At 42.4% G+C, this 24,441-nt stretch overlaps 1 protein-coding gene across 1 annotated transcript in view; it reads left to right on the top strand.

Annotated features, from left to right (window-relative positions):
* The window catches only part of ALG14 (ALG14 UDP-N-acetylglucosaminyltransferase subunit), an 88,462-nt gene extending 71,422 nt beyond the window's left edge, over nucleotides 1–17,040 (top strand). The window contains exon 4 of the mRNA XM_032867184.1: nucleotides 16,590–17,040. Within this exon, the coding sequence (XP_032723075.1) occupies nucleotides 16,590–16,820 (231 nt within the window). The 3' untranslated portion in view covers nucleotides 16,821–17,040. The remainder of the gene's footprint in view (nucleotides 1–16,589) is intronic.
* Nucleotides 17,041–24,441: the final 7,401 nt, after the last annotated feature.

Here is a 24,441-nt window from a genome sequence, read left to right as displayed (position 1 = left end):
AACGCTCGGTCAGACTCAGGAAGTGTGATTTAATCCTGGCGAAGATAATTCCATTTTATACCCTAGAGTGGACCTCTAACAATTTTATTTTCAGTCTTGCCCTGGGAAGCTTTACCAGTAAAGAATTTGGTGTGTGTTACTTGCCCTCTTTACCAGACTGCACAAAATAGGGGTTTATTCTTCCGCCAGCCCACCTCCTTTTCCCTTAAAAGGCTCCTAGCAGAGGACCTGAGAACCTGCTGCCCTGACAGAGGATGCCTGGACTGGGGCCCAGCACTGCCCTCAGCAGGGTTTAGGGGAGGAGGAAAGACTGTAATTAAGTCAAAAGAGCCACTGTTGATCTTGAAAGAACATCAGCCATACAGATGGCATGAGGTTTGCAAGCTGTAGTTTCCACCAGAATGTGGGAGCTTGTTTAAAATGCATAGACCTGAACTCTGGACCCAGAGATTCTGCTTTGGAAAGAATACATTTGGGGCAAGTGCCCCTCAGTGAATGTGATGTGGAAGGCTGAGAAACACTAGCACAGAGTCGCTTCTCTCCTGGCTGGTTTAAAGGGGTCCCCTCTGAATGGAACTGGGATAAACTCATTGCTTCTCTCGGTTCCTACCAAGGTAGCTGTCTTCTGAGTCTCTAATAGGAGGGAGTCATTAGTGCAGCCAAACATACATAACAAAACTCAGCTAAAGATTGAAGTCCATCAAAACCTCAAAAAACACCGTGATTTTGACAAGCAGTGTCTATTACTGATGGTGTCAGGTGCACCATTGCTAGGATTTTGATAGGTGTGTGGTGGAGCACTAAAGGGCAATAATTTGTGAATTCCTGAATGCACAGAGTGAAGCACATGTTCTCTGGAGAATCTTGAAGGCTTATTCAAGGTGTGGAATCCGGGCGTGGCTGCAGAGTAGCACCATGTTTAACCACAACAGGGTACTGCAGCTACTTAATGCATCTCAGTCTGTTGAATAGTATCCTTTGCCTTTGTGTCATTGTCTGAGTGTCTCTCTTACACACACACACAACCAGTATCTCATAAACAAGTGCTTCTGTATATCCTTTTGACTCAGAATTAAGGAATCAGGTAATTCTCTATAAAAATTCATAAGCATTTTTTCATATAGGCATAGCTTAAAGATGTTATAGATTTGGTTCCAGGCCACAACAATAAAGCAAATACCAAATAAAGCAAGTCAAATGAATTCTTTTGGTTTCCCAGTGCATATAGAAGTTATGTTTACATTACACTATAGTCTACTAAGTGTGCAATAGCATTGGGTCTAAAAAACTGCCTATACCTTAATGTAAATAGACTTCTTTCATAAAATGTTAACCATCATCAGAGCTTTTAGCAAGTTGTAATCTTTTTGTTGGTGGAGGGTTTTGCCTTGATGTTGATGGCTGCTGACTGACCAGGGTGGTGGCTGCTGAAAGTTGGGGTCATTGTGACTTTTTTTTTTTTAATTATTTGAGTGAGAGAGAGCATGAGTGAGCAGGAGGAGTAGCAGAGGGAGTGGGACAAGCAGACTCCATGCTGAGCATGGATCCCGATGCAGGGCACCATCTCACAACCCTGAGATCATGACCTGCCCTGAAACCAAGAGTTGGACACTTAACCGACTGAGCCACCCAAGTGCCCTTTGACAGTTTCTTAAAATAAGACAACGGAGGGCGGGGGGCGCCTGGGTGGCTCAGTCAGTTAAGCTGCTGCCTTCAGCTCAGGTCATAAACCCAGGGTCCTGGGATTGAGCCCCTAGTCGGGCTCTCTGCTCAGTAGGGAGCCTGCTTCTCCCCTCTCCTGCCGCTCTGCCTACTTGTGCTCGCTATCTCTCTGTCAAATAAATAAATAAAATCTTTTTAAAAAATAATAAGACAACAACAAAGTTTGCCACATTGATTGACGCTTCCTTTCATGAACAATTCTCTGTAGCGTGTGATGCTATTTGATAGCATTTTACCCACAGCAGAACTTCTTTCACAATTGAAGTCTGTCCTCTCAAACCCTGCTGCTGCTTTATCAACTAAGTGTGTGTCATATTCTAAATCCTCTATTGTCATTTCAACTGTCTTCACAGTATCTTTACCAACAGTAGAGTTCAGCTCAGGAAACCACTGTCTTTGCTCATCCATAAGATGCAGCCCCTCCACTGTGCAAGTTTGGTCAGGAGATCACAGCTGTCCAGTCACATATTCAGGCTCTCCTGCTGCTTCCAGTCCTCTCCCTGTTTCCACCATATCTGCTGTTCCCTGCCTCCACTGGAGTCCTGAGCCCACCAAGTCATCCATGAGGGCTGGAATCAACTTCTTCCAGACTCCTGTTCATGTTGATATTGTGAACTCTTCCTATGAATCATGAATGTTCTTAATGGTGTGTAGAATGGTGAATCCTTTCCAGAAGGTTTTCAATGGACTTTGCCCAGAGCCATCAGAGGAATCACTATCCATGGCAACTATAGCCTTATAAAATGTATTTCTTAGGGGTACCTGGGTGGCTCAGTGGATTAAGCCACTGCCTTTGGCTCGGGTCATGATCTCAGGGTCCTGGGATCGAGCCCCGCATCAGGCTTTCTGCTCAGCGGGGAGCCTGCTTCTCCCTGCCTCTCTGCCTACTTGTGATCTCTCTCTCTCTCTCTGTCAAATAAATACATAAAATCTTTTTTTTTTAATGTATTTCTTACATAGTGAGCCTTGAAAGTCGAAATTACTACTTGATCCATGGGCTGCAGAAGGGATGCTGTGTTAGCATGAAAACAACAGTCATCTCATCCATTTCCATCAGGGGTCTTGGGTGACCAGGTGCATTGTCAATGAGCAGTCATATTTTGAAAAGAAATCTTTTTTTTCTGAGCAGGAGTTCTCAATAGTGGGCTTAAAATGTTCAGTACATTATGTTATAAACAGATGTACTGTCATCCAGGCTTTGTTTTTCCATTTCTAGAGTACAGGCACAGTAGGTATAGCATAATTCTTAAGGGCCCTGGGGATTTCAGAATGGTAAGTGAGCCCTGGCTTCGACTTCAAGTCACCAGCTCCTTTAACACCTAACAAGAGAGTCAGCCTGTCTTTGAAGCCTTCAAGCCAGGCATTGACTTCTCTCTAGCAATGAACATCCTAGATGACATCTTCCAGTAGAAGGCTACTTTGTCTACATTGAAAATCTTGTTTGGCATAGTCCCCTTCATGACTAACTTTAGTGGGATTTTCTGGATCACTTGCAGTTTGATGGGTCGCCTTGCACTCGTATGTTAGAGACATGGCTTCTTCCTTAAATCTCATGAAACAACCTCACTAGAATTTAATTGCTTCTCTCAGTTCCTACAAATGTTCCTGTCTTTTGAGTGTCTAACAGGAAAGAGTCATCAGTGCAGGCTTTGGCTTAAGGGAATGTTGTGGCTGGTTTGATCTTCTATCCAGATCACTACAACCTTCTCCATAACAGCAGTAAGGCTGTTTTGCTTTCTTATCATTTGTGTGTTCACTGGAGTAGCACCTTTAATTTTCTTCAAGAACTTTTCTTTTGCATTCACAACTTGGCTGACTGTTCAGCAACTTTTGGCCTGTCTTGGCTTTCAACATGCCTTCCTCACTAAGCTTAATAATTTGCAGCTTTTGATTTAAAGGGAGAAATGTATGACTCTTCTTTCACTTGACTACTTAGAGGCTCTGGTAGGGTTATTAAGCGTCCTAATTTCAAAATCATAGTGTCTCAGGAAACAGGGAAGCCCGAGGAAAGGGAGAGAGAAGAGGGCAATGGCCAGTTGGTAGAGCAGTCGGGATAGGCAAATTTATCAATTAAGTTTGCGATTTTTTGTGGGTAAGGTTCGTGGCTCCTCAAACAGTGATAGTAGTAACATCATGATCAGTGATCACAGATCACCATAACAAATATAATAAAAATGAAAAAGTTTAAAACACTGTAAAAATTACCAAATGTGACACAGAGACCTGAACTGAGCAAGTACTGTTGGAAAACCAGCAATAATAACCTTGCTCCACACAGGGCTGCCGCAGACCTTCAGTTTGTTGAAGACAAAAGCAAAAACAAAAACCACAGTATCTGTGAAACACAATAAAGCAAAGTGCAATAAAACAAGATATGCCTGTACTACCAAAATAATCTGGGCATAAATTATCTATGGAAAACTGCTGACTAGTTTTCAGTTCAACAAGATAGAAATTTTTTTTTAAAGATTTTATTTATTTGGGAGAGAGAGCGAGCATGAGTAGTGGGGAGGGGCAGGCAGAAGGAGAGAGAGAAACAGGCTCTCTGCTGAGCAGGGAGCCCAATGTGGGGCTCAATCCCAGGACCCTGGGAGCATGACCTGAGCCGAAGGCAGATGCTTAACAACTGAGCCACCCAGGTGCCCCAAGATAGAAATTTTATACATAGCTACATGGAAAAAAAATTAAGGATCGTGAAGAAAATATCACTTACCTAGTTAAGAAGGGGCCTTGACGAAAGTCAGGAATTACATAATTGCTCTGATCAAGTCAGTTCTTCCTGTTTAGAATGGATACTCCCTTGTCTTATAAAAATGTTTACCATTTTCCTATTTAATCTACTGAAAAGCTTTTCTAATCCATCCTAGTCCAATGGCATGTTATAGTTTGCCACTAATTTCTCCTTTAAAGCTATAAAATATTAGTAACAATTGCCAAAATTTCACTTTCAGTTAAACTCCCTGCGTCATATCTGCCCTGGAGCCAACCTGGCGTTTAGCCCCTTCCAGCTAACACCAGAGCTGGTTGACAGGTGCAGGACAGTGCCAGACCAAGATGGTAGACGGGAGCACCCAGGCTGGGTTTGAGTCTCGTCTGTGTGATCTTATTTGATTTCTGTGTGCCTTAATTTTCTTGTCCAAAACATGAGGATAACAGCACCCACCTCAGAGGCGATTATAGGGTTTAAGTGAGGTAATTAATGCTAAACGGGCCACACAGGCTCTGTGCCTGGCAATAGTAGGTGCCTGTAAAGGTCAAGGTCTTGCCCTTCTTCCTCAGGTAACAGGGAGAGGATTGAACCAAATGACTCCCAGAAGCTGCATCTAGCAGTAGCAATCTGTGCTTTTGGGAGAGCTACTGAGTATATGGGCATGGGGAAAGCAAAAGGAAAAAATACTGAATTAGTACAATTCAGAGATCTCTGTGAAATAATTTCAGACAGTTGAAAATACAATGAAAACAAAGAAAAAAAAAAAAAAACAAAAAACAAGAAGGCAGGAAACGTCACCTTAACCATTTGGTCCTGAGAACAGGAAAACTAAAAGATTCAGTTTCCTCAACTGCTTCCAGGAAGGGTTAGGAAAACAATGTTTGGTTTAGCCTGACAATGATCTTTAATAATGATACAAAGCAGGTGTGGCTTAACCAGACCACCCATATGTGGACCAAGGAAGCCTGAAGGGTGGGGCTCAATCCCAGGACCCTGGGATCATGACCCTCACTGAAGACAGATGTTTAACCAACTGAGCCACCCAGGTGTCCCTGTATTTACTTTTTTTTTATGATGGGAGATCAGGACAAGGCAATGAAATGCCAACCCAGTGTGTCCTGTGACAACTGCTGAGTGCTTTTCGCCTACTCTGCACTTACGGTGGGAGGGTTGGCTGTCATCATGTACAGAGTGCCAAACCGTGTGGAGCCTTGTCTGCAGGACCATACTAACATGCACTGAAACTACAGCTTAGTGTCCCTGAGTTGTGGAGGGGACACTGGAGCCTGATATCAGCGTGTCTCTGCCACCTGTTTAGCTAGCGCCCCTGTTGCTAAACCCAAACCCACAAATCAGGAAAGTCACCAGAAGGTTGGGAATTCTAGTTTCCCATGCACGGGGAAAATAGCCAACTCCCGTTTTGAAATAAACAAGAGCAGGCTTATTCATCATGTTATCAGGCTTGTTGACTGTGTTGTGTCCATCAGCTTTCACGGTCATTTCACCACACGCTGAGAAGTACACTACTGGGGCTCCGCAGACCCAGAGCAGGGACATTCAAGAATCCTTCAGTTATCTACCGTCTGTGCAAATCCAGAAAATACCACTGCTGATCATCAGGCTCCTTCCATCATTTTTTTACACAGGCATCACTTGGAGTGGAGCAGGCAGGGCAAAAAATATGACTGGAAGATAAAGAGACCAAAATGGATGGTTGGGTTTACTCTTACAAGGGACCCTCTGAAGGGTAGGATAAATCATGCCAAGTCAGTGCTATGCCCGTGACAAAGAAAAGCCATATGAACACTCTTAAGAGTTTGAAAAATGCCACAATTACACTACTTGACCTTTGGATGGATTATAATAATAGCTGCCATTTACTGGATTTTCACCATGGGCCACTATGTTAGATGCTTTACACGTATTATCTCATTTAATCTTACAGTAACACTATTACATAGATGCTATTTTCCTTGTGTTCTGTTTGTTTCTCGTTGATTACTCTTCCCCACCCCTAACATTCTCTGCCTCACCACTACAAACCCCCAAGAAGGAGAATACTTTAGAGCTTATTGTTCACCTCCCCACAAGGACATCAGACTAAGGTCATCTGGCCCTGCGTATCTTTGTTTCCAATAGGTGCCACTAGAAGTCAAACCCCTGAAGCAGAGTTTAACAACTCTGTTAAAATATAATTTGTCTCAAGCATCCCCCCTCAACCCCCCAAACCTTTTCATTGGCCCTCGGTGACTTACAGTCAGTCCACAAAATCTGCCTCCTCTTTCCTGCCTCTTGCTCTAACCGATATCTGATTGACTCGGAAGACCATACCACTTCATCAGATATTTGCTCTCAAATCCCCTCCTCCCACATCTTCCTTGACCTCCATACCTACTGTCTCCTTATCCTGCTTTATATTATATGTTCATATGTGCATCTGTTACTTTCTGTCTGCTCACTGAAATGTACGCTTTGTGAGGGCACAGGCTTCTGTTCACTAGTACATCTCTAATACCCACAACGGTGCCTGGCATATTATCTTTGCTCAATAAATATTTCTTGAATGAAGTAATCCATAAGTGAGGAAACTGAGCCATGGAATGGATGAGCATTTTGTTCCTGGTCACATTGCTGTGAGACAGCCAGCCCAGGCCTGTGTGATTATAAACCTCTGGCCCATGTTGTCCAGCTTCTTGATGGATCATGTGAATGCAGTATGAGTGAGAATGTTCTGGCTGAACTGGAGTAGTCAGTGTTGAAGTGTCAGTGTCAGTGTAGGGAACTTAATCAATTGGGCAAGATCCCACAGGACCAAAGTTTAATGCTCTTGTTTCTATTATATTGTGGAGTATTGTGATTTAGAAGAAAAGGGTGTATTTGGTCACTCAGGTGACCAAAATGTATTTCTCCTGTATATTTGGTCTTCAGCCACAGTTCCTGACTCAGAGTTCCTCTATAACCCTTGGAATTATCGAAATGATGGGATTCCAACTCGGCTTGAAGATAGAAGGCAGCAGGTTTTGGGGTTGTTTTGTTTTGTTTTGCTATTTTGTTTTGTTTTAGAAATCCCCTAAGATGCAGGCTAGTTACCAGTGTAGTCAGACATGTGATAAAAGGGTTTGAATATTCAGTCCCAACTTCCAGGGAGGGGAGGGGACCTGGAGGTTCAATCCATTGCCAGTGGCCAATGATTTACTCAATCATGGCTATGTAACGAAACCTCCATAAAAACCCAAGAAGATGGGGCTCAGAGAGCTTCTAGGTTAGTGAACACATGGAGATTTGAGGAGAATGGCAAGCTCTGACAGGGCCTGGAAGCCCGGCATGCCCTTTCCCTATACCTTCTTTGTATATCTCCTCATCTGGCTATTGATTCATATCCTTTAACATCCTTTGTAATAAATCCATAATCTGTCGAGTAAATGGATTTTTCTGGGTTCCATGAGCCATTCTAGGTAATTAATTGAACCCAAGGAGGAGATCATGGGAACCTCTGATTTACAGCCATTGAGTCAGAAGTACTGGTAACAACTTGGACTTGCAGGTGGTATCCTGAGTTCAGGCAGGTGGTTGGAGCCTCCAGTTTGTAGCCTGTTAGCCAGTCAGAAGCACCAGTAACATCCTGGGCTTGAGACTGGTGTCTGAAGTGGAGGGCGGTTTTGTGGGACTGAGCCTTTTACCCAAGGAATCTGATTCTGTCTGTGAGTAGTGTCAGAATGGAGTTAAATAGTAGGGCATCCAGATGGTGTCTGGATCATTGTCGTGGGGAAGCGTACACACACATGCGAACACACACAAACACACACATACACATTGGAACTGGGTCTAGGAACCTAATTTACATTAGGAACAGTTGTTTTGAGTTGTCACCAAGGAAGATGCAAATAACTGATCTTTTGAGGAACCAGCAATATAGTCAGTGTCCTTACAACATGAGCACATGAGCCTACATAAAGACAATTTATAATTGACTTACCTTTTTGATATGGTTTAAAAGAAGATGAAAGCTCTCCCTGGTTCTAGATAAGTAGGGTAGTATCGGGTGGACTGTGGCATATTTGTGCAGCGAAGCAGCAAATGCCTGTGTAGAACATGGAAGGAAAGCAGCGATCGAATTGGAAAAGTAGACCTCAAAAATGCTATATGCACAATGATGACAACTCTGAAAATTCTGTGTTAGCAATGGAATTGTAAGAGACCTTGAGGTCCATAAATAGCCGGTGATTCTAGTGTTTAGGATTTTATTTGGTTATTTCACGTTGTTTTTGATATTTAGATGTTTCTGTTTAACTGTTAATACTCAGATGATTAACTATACATAAAAAGGAAGAAATACACTGTACTGTATTGTGAGCCAAGGAATACGTCATCCCATCTGCTACACATCCTTTTCCTTCCTGCTGTCCACCTCCACGGCTCTCGGACCCTCGGCGCTGCATTTGCTCAGGCTTTACCCCAGCCTTCTGGTGCTTGACAGTAACCTCTTCAGCCACATGTTACAGACCACCTGCTCTCCAACTGGAGTTTTTTCCTCACTCCCTTGATTATTCTCAGATGCTTCTCTCTCCAGTTTTCTGAGCTGTTCTCTCACTCATCCTTCCCTCCTCCTTGTCTGAATGAGGCCATGCACCTATCCTTCCCCTACTGGAGTGCTTGCTCGCCTCGCCCTTCTTACGGCCTCATCCTCATCCGTGTTTCACTGTGTCTGCTTCCTGTGCTCACAGTTTAGCGCTCCTAGCCCTGCCTGAGCAAATCCTAGGCCTGTTCTGACATGATCCACTCCTCCTCTAACTAGGCATTTGCTACTCTCAAAGCCTTTGTTCTTTCCCTACCAGTCTGGGTTCTTGGTAACAAACCCTAAGAATCCACTCTGGCTGACAGAAACAGAAAGAGAATTTAGTGAAAGGCTCTGAAGAGCTACGATTTTATGATTTGTAAGAAATACACACTTGGTCATCAGAATGACCATATATATTTTTCGTAATGTATTTGGTCTTAGTCCAAGGTTCCTGGCTCAAGGCTCCTAAAACCCTTGGAATTTCCTGTGATAGGGCAATGAATGAGTCTTTTGTTATATTAATGAAGGTGATTTTTGGGTCCTGGTTGCCAGGAGGACCAACCCTGTGATTAGAGGGCTGGAATTTTCAAGTTTCCCCCACCCTCCCATCTCGGAGGAGGGAAGAGGGCACTGGAGGTTAAATCAGCCAGTGGCCTATGACTTAGTCATGACCATGTAATGAGGTCTTCATCAAAGCCCAAAGATCTGAGTTCAGAGAACTTCTGAACATTTGGGAGATTGTGGAGAGTGGCATGCCATACTTCACTCTATGAATCTCTTCATCTGGCTGTTTATTCATATCCTTTATCGTATCCTTTAATAAAAATGGTGAGTATAATTGTTTCCCTGGTGCTGCAAGCAGCTCTAGCAAATTAAAAGAACATAAGGGAGGAGGTGGTTCTAACTTCCAGTCTATAGCCTGTCCGTCAGAAGCACAGGTAACAGCCTGGGGCTTCTTACTGGTGTCTGAAGTGAGGGGTGAGAGCCAGTCTTTCAGGACTGAACCTTTAACCTGTGGAATCTGGTACTATCTCTGGATAGATAATGTCAAGACTGAGTTGAATTCTCAGACCGCTGATATCCGAAAACTGCTTGGTGTTGTGTATAGGGAAACCACCACCACCACCCCCCCCCCCCGACACACAGTACAAACACTTTGGAATTGGGTTCAGAACCTTAAAAGAAGAGCTCTCAGGATTACTGAGAAAGCAAATACAGTAGGATTAGAAAACATGGAAGGACCAGGTAGGAACCGAGCTGCTAGGACCATGGCCAAAATTCCATGGCCGTAGGGCTGGTTTGGGAGGACAGTGCTGCCGCCACTGTTAGTGAACATGGCAACTGTCATGACTAGAATTGGATAGGAGACTCTTGCAATGGCACCTTTGCCATAAGAAAAGTGTCTCCTCCAGAGCTGCTTTTCTATACCACTAGCTCCTGGTCAGATCTAGGCAGAAACATCTGGCCAGGTCACTGGCCTGTCCACGAGCTACAAAGCGGGCCCAGAAAGGAGTCTCACTTGTGCTCTGAGAGGTGGGCTCAGCTTGCTGCCACAGTTCAGTGAGAAATTGCTCAAACAAATTTAGGAAGACGCAGAACCAAAACACCGCATGGCCCATTCCCAATTCATGACAGTTGTTTTATTAAACTTTGTACAACTTCCTTAAGTCCTTGAAGCTGTTTCTTCTAAACTCTCCCTCAGCAGGAACTCTGGAACATAGTGCAATGCAAAATTAAAACCTTAAGAATCACAGATTTATATACAAAGATGTTTAAGCAGCATGATTTAGAACAGGAAAAAAAAAAACCGTATCAGTCTAAATTTCTACCAATAAGGGAAAAGTTCATTGAATTATGAGATATCCATATAGGATTAAGCATATATGGTCATTAAAAATCATGGATTTTTTTTTAAAAACTTTGTATAGCACACAAAACTATAGCTAAACAGAACTTTACAATGTTTGTATACAAGCTCTCACAATTGTGTGTGCACATACGATCCTATTTTATAGTAAAATATATAAATGTTTATATAAAGACATTCTTTGAAAGAGAATGTTAACAGATTGATGCGATTGGAAGGATTACTCTTTTTCTTTATGCTTTTTGTATACATTGTATACATTGAGCTGAAAATTATTCAATTATTTAAAAGAAAATTGGCTAGGGGCACACTTCTGGTGCCATCATTTTTATCCCTTGTCATATCCTCAAAAAGTAGTTTTTCCCAAACCAACCTCAAACTAAACACCCCAAATTCTAACTCTTTGATCCTGGTGGTGAAAGAACTCACTCTTTTCTGTACAGTAAGTTCCTCCCTCCCCACCAGTGTGTTCCTGCTGCTCTTCATATTCACATAGAGTCGTTGGTTCTTGCTACCTCACCCAGCTCCTATTGGAGCTTCCCTCCTCCTGAGCTCACTCTTTCCTGCCCTGTATTTTAGCCCAGAGATTTGCTGAAATAGCCTTATCAGAGGTTTCCATTACTCTTCTCTCGGACACACCTAAGGATCTCTATCTTTGTAGCTTTGATGACTACAAGAAGCCTGATTCCTTATCTTTGACACACTGTTTGGGCAGGCTAAGTCAGATGACCTTGTGGTTTTCTTATCTTTCTAAAATAAGAAGGTGCATTCTTAAGCCCCTCGTCTGACTTTGCTTCCTATTAAGCCTTGCGACCAAGCGGTTTTTCTCCCTGTGTCTCCGGACTGTTCCTACACCTGGGTGTTTGCTCCCTCCCACATCTCCCCATTCACCTGTCTAGAAAGTAGAGCCAATATCCTATAAACAGAAGTGTTGCTTTTGAAACCTGTGACCTCCATGGAGACATCCCGTCTGAGCCTACTCGGCTGTGACAGCGGCCTCCAGTTCTCCAGCTTTATCCATGGCCCTAGGAGCTCCACAGAGCCTTCCTTGCAGCTCTGTTCCTGCGGTTCATGAGCTCTCTCCAGCCTCTGCCTCCACCAGCAAGAGGCTGTTTCAAAGTCTGGCTTTCAGGCCAGCGGTACCTCAAGAGTTAGATTCTGCCTCTCTGTCCATTCCCTGCAATTAGAGTCAGCAGAATCGGACTCTCCGTCTGGCTTTCAGTCTCTCCTTCACATGCTCCCTGTTGGCTCACTCTCAACTTCATGGTCTCTTATCTTCAAACCAGTCCAGGACCCCAAAGGCCCTGGCCCATTTTCTGTGTATGGGAGCTGAGTTCAGACTACCCAGGTTAACTGCATCTCTTCATACACGCTGTTGTTGTATTTCAGCCAATGGGACTTGACCTGTGGTGACCCAAATCTACCGAACAACGATCCTCTTGTAACTATTGATCCTTGATCCGGCTCATCCACCCTTGTGATTCATATTTATATTATCCCTGACCTCCTTCTGTTCTCCAAACCTATAAGTTGCATTAGTCTTAGTACAGCTCTTGGATTTTGTACACTCAGAGAAGTTTATTTATTGATGTGTTATTTCATCTTGCAGGCACGTATTGAACAGCTACCAGCCGGCACTGTAAATAGTCAGAGACTAGTCAGGGGGTTAGACAAAATAAAGGGCCATGTCAGTTAGTACACTTTTTATTACTAGTGACGGAAGTCCTGATTCACTGCTAAAGCAAAAATGGAATGTATTCCCTCACATACCTGGCAAGTCTAGGGATGGATCTGGTTTCCTTCAGGCACAGCTGGATTGATGGATCATAAATGCCACCTTTGGGACCTGGCCTGTCTTCATCTCTCAGCTCCACTCTGTTCTACTTTGTGATGGCTTCATTCTCATGGCAGCAAGACAAATGTTAACAGTGCCAGGCCTACCCCCTCCTAGGTCCCAGGATAGTAGAAAAAGCACTGCTCTCTCAGCAGCCCCAACAAATGTCCCACTATATCCTGTGATTTCTTACTGGGTGAGGTGCTCTTCCCTGAACAAATGACTTTTGTCAGAGAAATTTGATGCTGTGTCTGTTTAGACTGGACTCATAGGTCCTCTCCTTAGAATTGAGTATGGAGTCTACCCCAGCACTTAGGTTGAGAGACAGATACAGTGGTTCCCCTGGAGAAAAGGCAAATGGATGTGGGATGCTTGGGATGTTTGTTTGTTTGTTTGTTTGTTTGTTTTAGGGCTTTTTTTTAGGGGGGATGGTTTTTTAAAAGCTGTCAGTTAACAGTCATTATATTTATGAAAAGTGCATATGACAGAGTTACAGAGTTCAATATAGCAAATAAAGCATTTGACTTCATGTACAATAGACAAAGAAGGATTCCCTCCTCCTTTATGCCCCACTCTTTCCTTTGAGAAAAATTCAGTGAGTGCCTTTTTTGTTCCAGGTACAGAATATAAATAGTCCAAGACATCGACCCTGCCCATAAGGAGCTTTCAAGGTAGTGAGGAGAAGAGAGAATAAAAGCAAGGCCCTCCACATTGATCAATAATGTCCATTTAAGAAATAAAAATATAAAGATTATTTCTGTGTTTTTTATAAAATTTAAAAGACATCGTCAACCATTACATTGTGTAACATTGTTTAACATCTTTTTTTACTTCTGTTTTGTTCAATGCTTGGAATAAGACTTTCTGATCTCCTTCATTAAATAGCGGAAACTCCATAATCCACAATTTTTAAATGTGTTTGCCTAGGCTTCTATAAAACTCGGAATTAAAACCTGTGGTTAATGAAAATAGCTTTCCTTAGCCTAAATTTTCCTTGAGATTAATTTGCCCTTTTTTAAAATACTTGATTTATGGTTTTATCATACCTAGGACTTAATATAGTAAGGTGCTTCAAAATAGAGATACAACAGAGGTAAACAAATGAATACATTTAACTTTGACTTTTATCTTCAGTCTCTGCTTCTGATCTATAGCAGGTTGCTATACATCTCCCACTAATGCCCCGTCATTTCCCTGCCTGTATACAGACATTTCTATCAGGGTGTTCGCAGTTTGTGTATACAGAGAGTGAGATGAACACATGTGGATATGTACATTTTTTAACGGCAACAAACATGAAAATATTTCTGTGACATTGAAGACCCAACAAGTAATCTTTACGTTATTTTTTAGCTGTAGGTTTTCTTTTATTCTGTACAATGGAGAAAAAGATTGAGAAAAGCAACAAATAATCCCAGGTTTAGGGAACACATTAATGCAGTGACTCCCCACTGCGGACATTTGGCAATGCCTGCAGACATTCTTAATTGTCTTGACTACTGGAATCTTGTGGGTAGAGGCCAGGGATGCTATTAGACATCCTACAATGTGCAGGACAGGCCACCACAATGAAAAATTATCCTGTCCAAAATGTCAATAATGCCACTATTGAGAAACTTTGCATTAATAGGATTTTTGGAATTCTAAACCCTGAAAGGATTCAGAACAATCTTGTAATTTAGGCATAAGACAACACTAGAGGCAAATTAACATCGTTGAATTAAAAAAAGAATCATGGAGCTGACAGGGAAGATCATTCAGTCCAGTCTCCCCTGGTGTATGGTAACTGAGTCACAAGAGAAAAAGTGACTGAAGCACTAGAACTCCTCCACTCCTGGGGCGCCTGGCTGGCTCACTCAGTTAAGCATCCGATTCATGATTTCTGCTCAGGTCCTGATCACAGGGTCATGAGATGGAGCCTCGCATCAGGCTCCATGCTCAGCAGGGCATCTGCTCTGGATTCTCCGCTCTCTCCCTCTACCTCTCCCCACTGTGCTCTCTGTCTCTCCCTGTCTCTCAAATAAATAAATCTTTAGGAAAAAAAAAAGAACTCCTCCACTCCTAAACGTTGGATAAGGCAACTTGCCCAATCTCTCTGTACCTCAGTTTCCTTTTCTACAAAAGGGACAATAAAACTTGCCTCAAATGATTGCTGTGAGGAGTAATTGAAATTATGCATGTGAAATGTTTAGGACCGTTCCTGGCCACCATGAGCTATTGATAAAGAGTGGTGGTGAGAGCCGAGGTGGTGACTCATTACTGTTGTTGCCCAAGCTGACTGAACCCTGTTCCCGACTCTCAGTCCCATTTTCTTTCTAGTTCCCTGCCTTGAGGGTCTGTGAAGAAAGGTTCTAGGGGCAACTCAATAGGGATTAAAGAAGACTAGTCTGAAAAGCAGCTTAGTAGCTAGTGATTTAAGAAAAACTGAACAAAAATTCTTCATAAAGACAGGGAGTTAAATTGTAGGTAGACACTTTAAGGATGGCACCAAAAAAGATTGGTTCTCACCTGAAGCAGGCTACCTTCTCTCTTCCCAAAGTTCTGTGAATGGTGTGCCAGGTGGTCATGCCTCCAGGAAGGGTGGAGCCTCGGTAAGATAACTTGTATCAAACCCTTAAAAGCCCTGGAGATGCCTGACAGCCCTGACAGGTTGTCTGTCCATCTGGGAGAATCTGAAATGCCAAGATGGTGGGGCAGTGTGTCTGGGGACCCTTTCAACTTTAAGATTTCTTGATGTCTGATAAGTTTTGTGGACTTTGTTCTGGGAAGATCATGTGATGTGGTAGATAAAGTCCAATAGGCATACATAGACAACCATAACTCTCCTGTTTTATCATTTGTGGTATAAAAAAATGCTTTATTGGGGCACCTCAGTGTCTCAGTTGCTTAGGCGTCTGACTCTTGATCTCAGCACAGGTCTTCATCTCAGGGTCATGAGTTCAAGCCCCGGGTCAGGTTCCACGCTAGGTATGGAGCCTACTTTAAAAAAATGCTTTGTTAGGTTTTACTAATTCAGTCTATCTGTATGAGCATATGATTAAGATGTTTGTGCAAATACTTTTTTCTCTGAAAGTAATAATAAATTACTTTACCAATAATTCTGTGAAACAGGTTTCCTCTCATTTTCTTAAAAGACTTCTAAAATTCTTTTCAGTTGCTCTAGGAGTCGAATTTTTATTTCTCTTGTTGTTTTTGCCAACTAAATTGTTTTTAACCAGCGGCTTTCTATAAAAATTAGCAGAATTCAAAAGCATTAAACTCTCTGGACCACAAGCACAGATTAAATTTTCTGTAGGAAAATATGTCATTCATTTCGTAGCCTTCTCTCAAATATCCCATTTGTTGAATTGAACTCCTAAAATGATTCTATATCCCACAAAGATACTCCACATAGTCATTTAAAGACATTTTTTCTCCTATATCTTACATGTCAGTGCTCCAGCTGTTAGAAAGATGATTTTAAAAAATCAGTAAGAACAAGTTGATACATGAGAAAACAATGACTCACAGCTGACTTTATCTGTCTTCTGTGTTTTTGTGTGACATTCAAGATCCACAAAACATCTGGAGAAGAGCAGCACACACAGGTCCAATGAACGCTGGCTGAGCACTAGGTCTGGCTGTGCTAGACACCTCTGGTAGCACGGGGCACAACCTCAGGCCCAGAGAAGTTAAGCTATTTGCCCCAAGCCACACAGTTGGTAAGCAGGAGAGCCAGCAACACAGCCCTGCCTGGCTCCTGAGTGCATGTGTTTGCTTCATACTAGATCTTGACACAAAATAATTCAAGGGTTAGAATAATAAAAAAATCTCCTCTAAGATGTGACTGTTTTTCATTTTAAATGCCTCATTCAGATTGGTGTTATGTTAATTTGACCTTCATTTTTTTTTTTTTAAGGTGTTGTGTAATGGACCAGGAACATGTGTTCCTATCTGCATATCTGCCCTTCTCCTTGGGATACTAGGAATAAAGAAAGTGATCATTGTCTATGTTGAAAGCATCTGCCGAGTAGAACATTTATCCCTGTCCGGAAAGATTCTGTTTCACCTCTCCGATTACTTCATTGTTCAGTGGCCGGCTCTTAAGGAAAAGTATCCCAAGTCTGTGTACCTCGGGCGAATTGTTTGACAAATGACAGCTTACTTCTCTAGAATTTTGCAGTCAACCATATTTATTATAACTGGAGTAGAAAAAACTACATGTTTATTGTAAAGGCTTCTGCAGGTCCTGAGAATTATTGGTGGTGAAGAGTAAAAAATGTGTAAATAATCCAGTAAGGAGACTGAAGGTGCTCTTATAATACAAACATTAAGGGGCGCCTGGGTGGCTCAGTTGGTTCAGCATTAGATTCAGGTCATGATCTCAGGGTCGTGAGATAGAGCCCCATGTCAGGTTCCCCACTCAGCATGGAGTCAGATTCTCTTTCTGCCCCTCCCCCCACACGTGTGTGTTCTCTTTCTCTCTCAAATAAATAAAATCTTTTGAAAAAATTAAAAATAAAACAAACAATAAACCATTAAGTATTTATGCCTCTGTGCACCAAATTTCTTTTTTTTAATCACTACCTGCAAGTTATCTTCTGACTTGTTTTAATAATATTTTTCCTACAACTAAATATAGTATTATGATTAGCAACATTTCCTGTTCTGCAGCTTTTTTTTTTCTTTTACAATATTCTGCATTGTAAAAAGAAAAGAAAGATATTTCTTAGTTTTTGTTCAGATACAGGAGGCTCTGTTTCCTGTATGGAAGTAGTAAAGTCCCCAGTGAATCCTTTGAGCATAAAGGAAGCAGTCATATTACATGGGCTTCATGACAAGTTGCATTCCACAGGCTTCCAGAGCCATGAGCATAAACCAGGATCCTTTTTTGTCTTCAGTTTTGCTTTGTGAGTCGTTGCTCTCAATCCAGAAGATTGTTTGAAATCTCTTGTTGAATCATTAAAATAAATTAAAAGGTGACCACTGTCATAGTACTAAAAACGTGATTCTGTGGTTCAGGAATCCAAACTCTCAAAACAATTTTTTTTTAATGTTTTAGTAAATTCACAATGGTGAGGCTATCGTCATCCCTGGCATTTTGAGAGGTTTAGGCTCGGTAGAATATATTGATACTAAACATTTACTTGAGGGCGTGCTATATGCCAGGAATTCTTCTAATCACTTTTCAAATATTAACTCGCAGAATCCTAATAACAACTCAGTTACAGTTATTATCCCCCTGTTACAGATGATTTGTCTAAGATCACATGACCAGTAAATGGCAAAGCCAAGATTCCAACCCCAGCAGCCTGACTGGTGAGTGAAGCCCGTTTCAGGGGCCTGTGGCCTGTGCCATCATCACATAGGGACCCACACTCAGGTGAGCCCTGTGCTTGCTTTCATACTCCGCTGTCACTCTCAGATTTCTTAAGAGACGTGGAACAAGGGACCCGCATTTTATTTTGCACCAATCCCCACAAATTATTTCATTGGTCCTGCTTGAGAATCTGTGCTACGCTGTCGACTACCGACAGAAATACAACACAGAGTGCGGGCCGGCAGCCCCTCAACAAATGGGAATTCCGTCCCCTCCTTCTAAGCTCTCTTCTTTAACAGGGAGAAGACCTCTTGTAGCATTTGAGATTTTTATTTTCTCCTCTTAAATCTGTTTCAGAAGTATGATGTACATCTACTAGATGGTAAGAAATAAATGAAGAGAGGGAGTGCCCATGAAAATGCATGATTGCCTGAGAGATTGTACAGTCAACGTGCCGAGGCTGATCTAGCTTTTATTGCTCTTTGGGCAGATCTTCTCTGGATAAAGTAAGCACATCTGTCACTAGGACCTTTTCCTAGGTGTTCGGCTGAGAAAACTCTCAGAACAGGGAAACTATTTTGCTGTCTGGTTCAGTGGCCGTGGGGCAGCCAGAAGGTAGCTCGTCGTGTGCTTTGACTTTAATCGTCAAACGTTAGGTGCTGCCCCTGCTTCCATTGATGGAAAGGCCTGGAATGTCAGGTGACATTTCTAGGAGACATTTCTCTACTGTTCTAGAGAGAAAGTGATTTTTTTTTTTTTAAGGGGATAACAGCATGTACCATTTTTCCCTTTTGCATTTTGCTCTGCTCTGCACTTTGTTCCTAAGTGGCTTTAGGTAAATAGTTGATGTATGAAATTGAACTGTGTTCTGTTCTGTTTGTGCCTGTCTGTGCCAGCACCACCTACCGGACCCCAATCCTGCTGCGGGGGCTCCTGTCAGGCCAGAGTGCGCAGTGCTTAGGCCATGGAGAGTTGTTAGAAAAGATGCCATCATTTTTTCCAGAAATGTATGTCCCAGATGTTCTGTAGAGCCTTAACTTAAGCAGTGGTTAGCCTGGAATGTCAGAGGAAAAAAGTCTCATATGTGTTATATCACTAAAAATTGAGGACTATCTTCCTGGATTCCAACTGCCGTGCACACATTCAGAGTGAGGTTTGCTGGGGATTATTTGGTAAACAAGCGCCCGCCCGGCTGTGTGTTGTTGTTATGGCTAATTCAGGTCCTCAAGGTCACACTAGCAAAGGGGTGCAGCTTAGAAAACATCATGCTCCAGTCTCAACTCAAACTGAAGATCAGTAGCTAAGTAGTTAGCTTGTCCTTTCTGATTGCTCTGGAAACCGTCTGGAATGCACCTTTTACTGGAAGAGACTGTTCACGAAAAATTAATTGCATCAGTCTTTAAATGGGAGACAAGGAAACCACACATCCTGCCCACACCTACTTCCCTGGAAGATTTTTATCTACAGTTCAGTTGTCCTAAAGGGTTTCAGCAGCTTGCTCAGCTGAAAGTCTAACTATTTCAAATAGAACATCCAAAAGTCATCACGGGAAGCTTTAGCCAGGAACTTAGAGTGCTATGAAACCATGTCAACAAGAGGAATGCTGTACAGTTTTAGACTGAATAGCAAGTCCTTGCTAGAAAGGAGATGACCCTAGCTTTCCCGTATAAAAGCAACTTGAAACATGTTTGTTGGCTCTCCAAAGTGAGATTCAAACTGAGAAATGTACTACCCCCTTACTGTACGGTTCCTTAGACTGAATCAGTGCTTTTTCTTTTTTTTTCTTTTTTTTTTTTTTTTTTTTTGAATCAGTGCTTTACTACTTCTGCAAAGTCCCACCTCACCAAAAGGAGTTTGACAGCAAAGTCGTAAGCCTCTTTTATCCACAGGAAGAACATCATCATGAGGGTTAAAGAAGATTGTCCTTCTCCGTACAGCTCACTCCATACAGTGGGGACATGTGGAATTTCTTACCCATGATTTCAACTGTCCAGCAGTGAGCAGACACCTGGATTTTCTTGTCTGCCCTGAAACTTTCTTCCATTCAGCCCTCCACTCTAGTGCTCTAAAAACAAATTATCTACACTTACGTTCTTGCTGCCAACTCAGTTTAAACATGGATTTGACATAGCTCCCCTTTTCCCTTCCATAGTAGTCAACTGATGCTAGCCTCTGTCATCTCTCTCAAGCAACAACTTTGGAATAATTGTTGTTTTGTACTCTCTTTCCTTAATCCATATATAATTGGTTCCCCTCCCCTTTTTTTTTAATATCCCCAGATTTTTCCCTTGTCTTTCCATCCTCTTCTCTCCTTGTCATCTGAATTCACCTATTGGTTCTGCCTTTGAACTAGTTCACACCCACCCTTTCCTCTTCAATCCCATGGTCACAACCTAAGCTTGTTTTATTAGCACATTTGTTGAGGAACTGAGGCATAGAGAGATTAAGGACCTTATCCAAGATTCTATGACTAGAAAGTGGCGGAGCCAAGATTTGAACCAAGGCACGCTAGCTCCAGCCAGACTTACCTTAACAGCTAGGTTAGGTTTAAAAAAAAAAAAAAGTGCTAGGAAGGAGGTGAACAGGGTGCTGTGAAGGACAAGAAGGTACTGGGTACTCTAGAGAGAGATATCAGGAAAGACCTCTGAGAAGGATGTTTTAGCGGTAGTCTGAAGGATAAGCTTGAATATTTGTACTCCTCCTTCCACTTCCCCTCCCAACTTCCATTTCATCTCCGCCACAAACTTCCCCATCTCTCACAGCCTTGTTTCAGCTTCTTCTCTAAACACCTCGGTGACATAGCCACCCACACCTAAGGTTAGCACTGAGCTACAGACCTTCATATCGCAGTACCTTCTTCTTAGAAACACCTGTAGAGGGAAGAAATGAATGCTTCTGATAATTATTTCTTTATGTTCATGTTACATCAGGTACTATACCTCATACTTTCATGTTCTTGGTCCATTCTTGGTCACAGCTGCCACAGTTCTGGTCCAAACACGGGCACTGACTAACCATATAAATTCTCACACCTTCAGACTTTGTCTAGGCCTACTTAGTTACAGCTCATCTAGACCAACGTTCTCAAACTTTCTGGTCTCAGGACCTCATTATAGTCTTGAGAATTATCAAAGACCCAACCAACTTTTGTTTATGGTGACTATCTTCATCACTATTTACCATATTAGAAATTAAAACAGGGAAACATCTGAAACATGAGAATACACAGGACACATATCATTAGCTATCAGAGCAATGACATCCTCACATATCATGAAGCATCTAGAAAACTGTAAGATCCCGAGAGAATGGGCAAGAAAAAGGAAAATGACACCTTTGCATTATTATGGAAGTAGCTTTGACCTCATGGGCCCCTGAAAAGGTCTTGAGAACACCCCAGGGGCCCCTGGGCTACATTTGGAGAACTGCTCCCCTACATAATGGCACATCAGTAACTTCATCTCCATCAGCCTTTAGTCAGTCAATGATCTATGTACTAGTTTTCTATTGCTATGTAACAAATAGCCATGAATCAGAGGCTTCAGACAACACCTGTTCTCTCACTGTTCTATAGGTTAGAAATCCAGTCAGGAGATACCTGCCTCTCTGCTCAGGGTCTCACAAGGCTCTAATCAAGGAGACAGCCACAGCTGGGTTCAGATCCGGAACTCTGGACTTTCTTCCAAGCTTCTTCAGGTCACTACTGGCAGACTTCAGTTCCTTGTAGTTGTAGGACCCGTGGTGACCTGTTCCTTAAAGGCCAATGAGAGTCTCTACTGCTGTTTGTCTCTTTTAAGGGATGGATGTGACTGGGTCAGGCACACATAGGATAATCCACCTTTTAATTAACTCAAAATCAATTGATGAGGGACTATACATCTGCAAAATCCCTTTTGCTATATTAATGTAACATAATCAGGGGAGTTATAGCCCATGGTATTCACAGGCCCCACCAATGTATGGGATTATAAAGGTGGGACAGGGTGGAATATTGATGGCCATCGAGAATTCTGCCAACTACAATCTGCCAGAGGTGTTTTGTTTTGGGGGGGATGTTTTTCAAACCTTCCACTTGGACTACAAACTCCTACCTTAGGGTCCAAGTTTTGTAAATTTTTTTTTAATACAGGAAATGCATGTCTTCCAAACTACATCACTTTTCCAGCAAGTTCTTCTGTGCTTGGTTTGTTTACCTGTCGAATAGGCATAATGATGGTCCCTCCTTACAGAGTTGTGGGCACCAAACTAAGATGGTACACATAACCCCCCTTTAGCACAGAACCTGACACATAATAAGCCCTGAGTAACTTTGTGTCTCCAAGTGACCAACGTGACTTCCATGGTATGTAAGTTGCCTGAAGAAAGGTGTCCTTAAACTAAGTGCAGCGACCATTTCCCACCCTCTAGAATAATTATAGTAAAAAGTTGTCTTGAAAGCAGAAAATAACAAGGGTTGCCAAGGACGAGGAGAAATTGAAACCCTCATACATTGCTGGCGGGGACACAGGCTTATTCAGCAGCTGTGGAAAACAGTTTCTCAGCTCCTTAAAAAAAGTTAAACATAGAATTACCATATGGCCCAGCAATTCCGCTCCTAGTTATACACTCCAGAGAATTGAAAGCACATGTTTACACAAAAACTTTTACATGAATGTTCATACCAGCATTACATAATAGACAAAAAGTAGAAACAACCCAGAGGTCCACTGAGCAATGACTGGGTTAACGAAATGTGGTATAACCATACAATGGGACATGACTTGGTCCCAGAAAGGAATGAAGTGCAAATGCATAACATGATACAACATGGATAAATGAACCTTGGAAACACGGTCAGTGAAAGAAGCCAGTCGCTAAAGACCACATATTGAATGATTCCCTTTATATGAAATGTCCAGAATAGTCAAATCCATAGACAGAAAGTAGAGTTACTATTGCCAGAGGCTGTGGAAGGGGCAATAGAGGTGATTCCTAAGGGGGATAGGATTTCTTTTCTGGGTAATGAAAGTGTTCTGGGATTAGATCGTGGTTGTGGTTGTAGAACTCTGTACGAAAAATGACTGAATTGTATGTACAGTTTAAATGGGTGAATTTTAAGGAATGTGAATTCTTTCTCCAAAAAAAAAAAAAAAAATGATTTCTCCATCCTCAGTAGTAAAGGAGTCTATCCGTGTCTATTTGTGGGTGTATATACAGATGGAAAAAGACCAAACTGAAGGCTAGGCAGAGCCACCAGGAAGCTGCTACAGGGAATGTGCTTGTTTATTGCGATTCCACCTCTGCCCACGGCCAAAGACAAAACAAAGACGGAAGGTGCCAGGGACAAAGCATGGCTTCGGGGAAGAGCTGAGTAAGAACTGGATGAAATAGCCTACGGAAGGGGCCTGGAGGAAGAAGATGGTCTCAGCACAAAATAACTCTTTCCAGGACTTCCTCACTAGAGACACCTCAAGACATGGCCTCACACCAGCAAAGAGCCTAGACAACTGAGTCCACTGTATCATCCACAGTTGGCCATCCACGTGCCTTCTGCAGTAGGACCTTGACTTCTTTGTCAAGAGCTATTGACGGGTGGCTGTCCCTCTGAATCTAACTAAACCGGCCTGAGTGTCTTGCCAGACCACTAGAATGCTGCAAGAGTGTGAAGTGATGTTCTGACTTGGTCTCTTGAAATGTTTGCCCTCTGGACGCTCCGCCTTGGGATGTCCTCTCAGTATGCAGCCACCATCTTTGAGAAGTCCAAGCCACATGCAGAGACAATGTGTGGGTGTTCTGCTTCCCGGACGCATCTGAGTACAGACTTTGAGTCATCTCTATCAAGGGTGCTAGACATGTGAGGAGAGAAGCCTCCAGACAATTCCAGCCCCGCCGTTCTCATCACTCCCTGCCTTTCTAGTCCTCCAGGCTGAGGCTCAGACGTTGTGCCCTGTGAATTTCTGACCCACAGAGTCCATGAACAAGATGAAAGGGCTCCTGTTTTCTGCCACTAAGTTCTGAGGGAATTTGTTACAAAGCAATAGGTAATTGGAACAATAACCTTTCAGAAGGAGCCAGTCTCTCCAAAGTTTGGTTACCTTGGCTTAATATTAGGAGAGGAAATGATTTCTTGCCTCAAGGCAAAAGGAAGAAAACATATTTCTATACCATGGATTTTTTTTTTCCTCCTTGCTCCTTGGCCTGTGTGTAGCAGTGAAACAGAAACCAATGGATTCTTTTAAATCTTTTAACCATATGCAGATGAATAAGCAACTGGTTGGACTTGGTTCCTAATCTCTTTTCCTTTCCTGAATAACTTTTTTTTCCATTCTAATAAACGTTAGCATTGAAACAGAAGTCATGTGTCCCATATATGACGATTAACAGCAAGAATGTTTGAAAACGAGATAGCTGCTAAGCACGAAAACTTAATTAATAGCCAAGCCATTCAACCAAAAATCAGAACAGTGTTTCT

Source organism: Lontra canadensis, unplaced genomic scaffold (genome assembly GCF_010015895.1).
Source record: "Lontra canadensis isolate GAN:19392208 unplaced genomic scaffold, GSC_riverotter_1.0 scaffold33, whole genome shotgun sequence".
NCBI lineage: Eukaryota > Metazoa > Chordata > Mammalia > Carnivora > Mustelidae > Lontra > Lontra canadensis.
The sequence above is the reverse complement of the archived record's forward strand: the minus strand, read 5'-3'. Positions and strand labels throughout refer to the sequence as shown.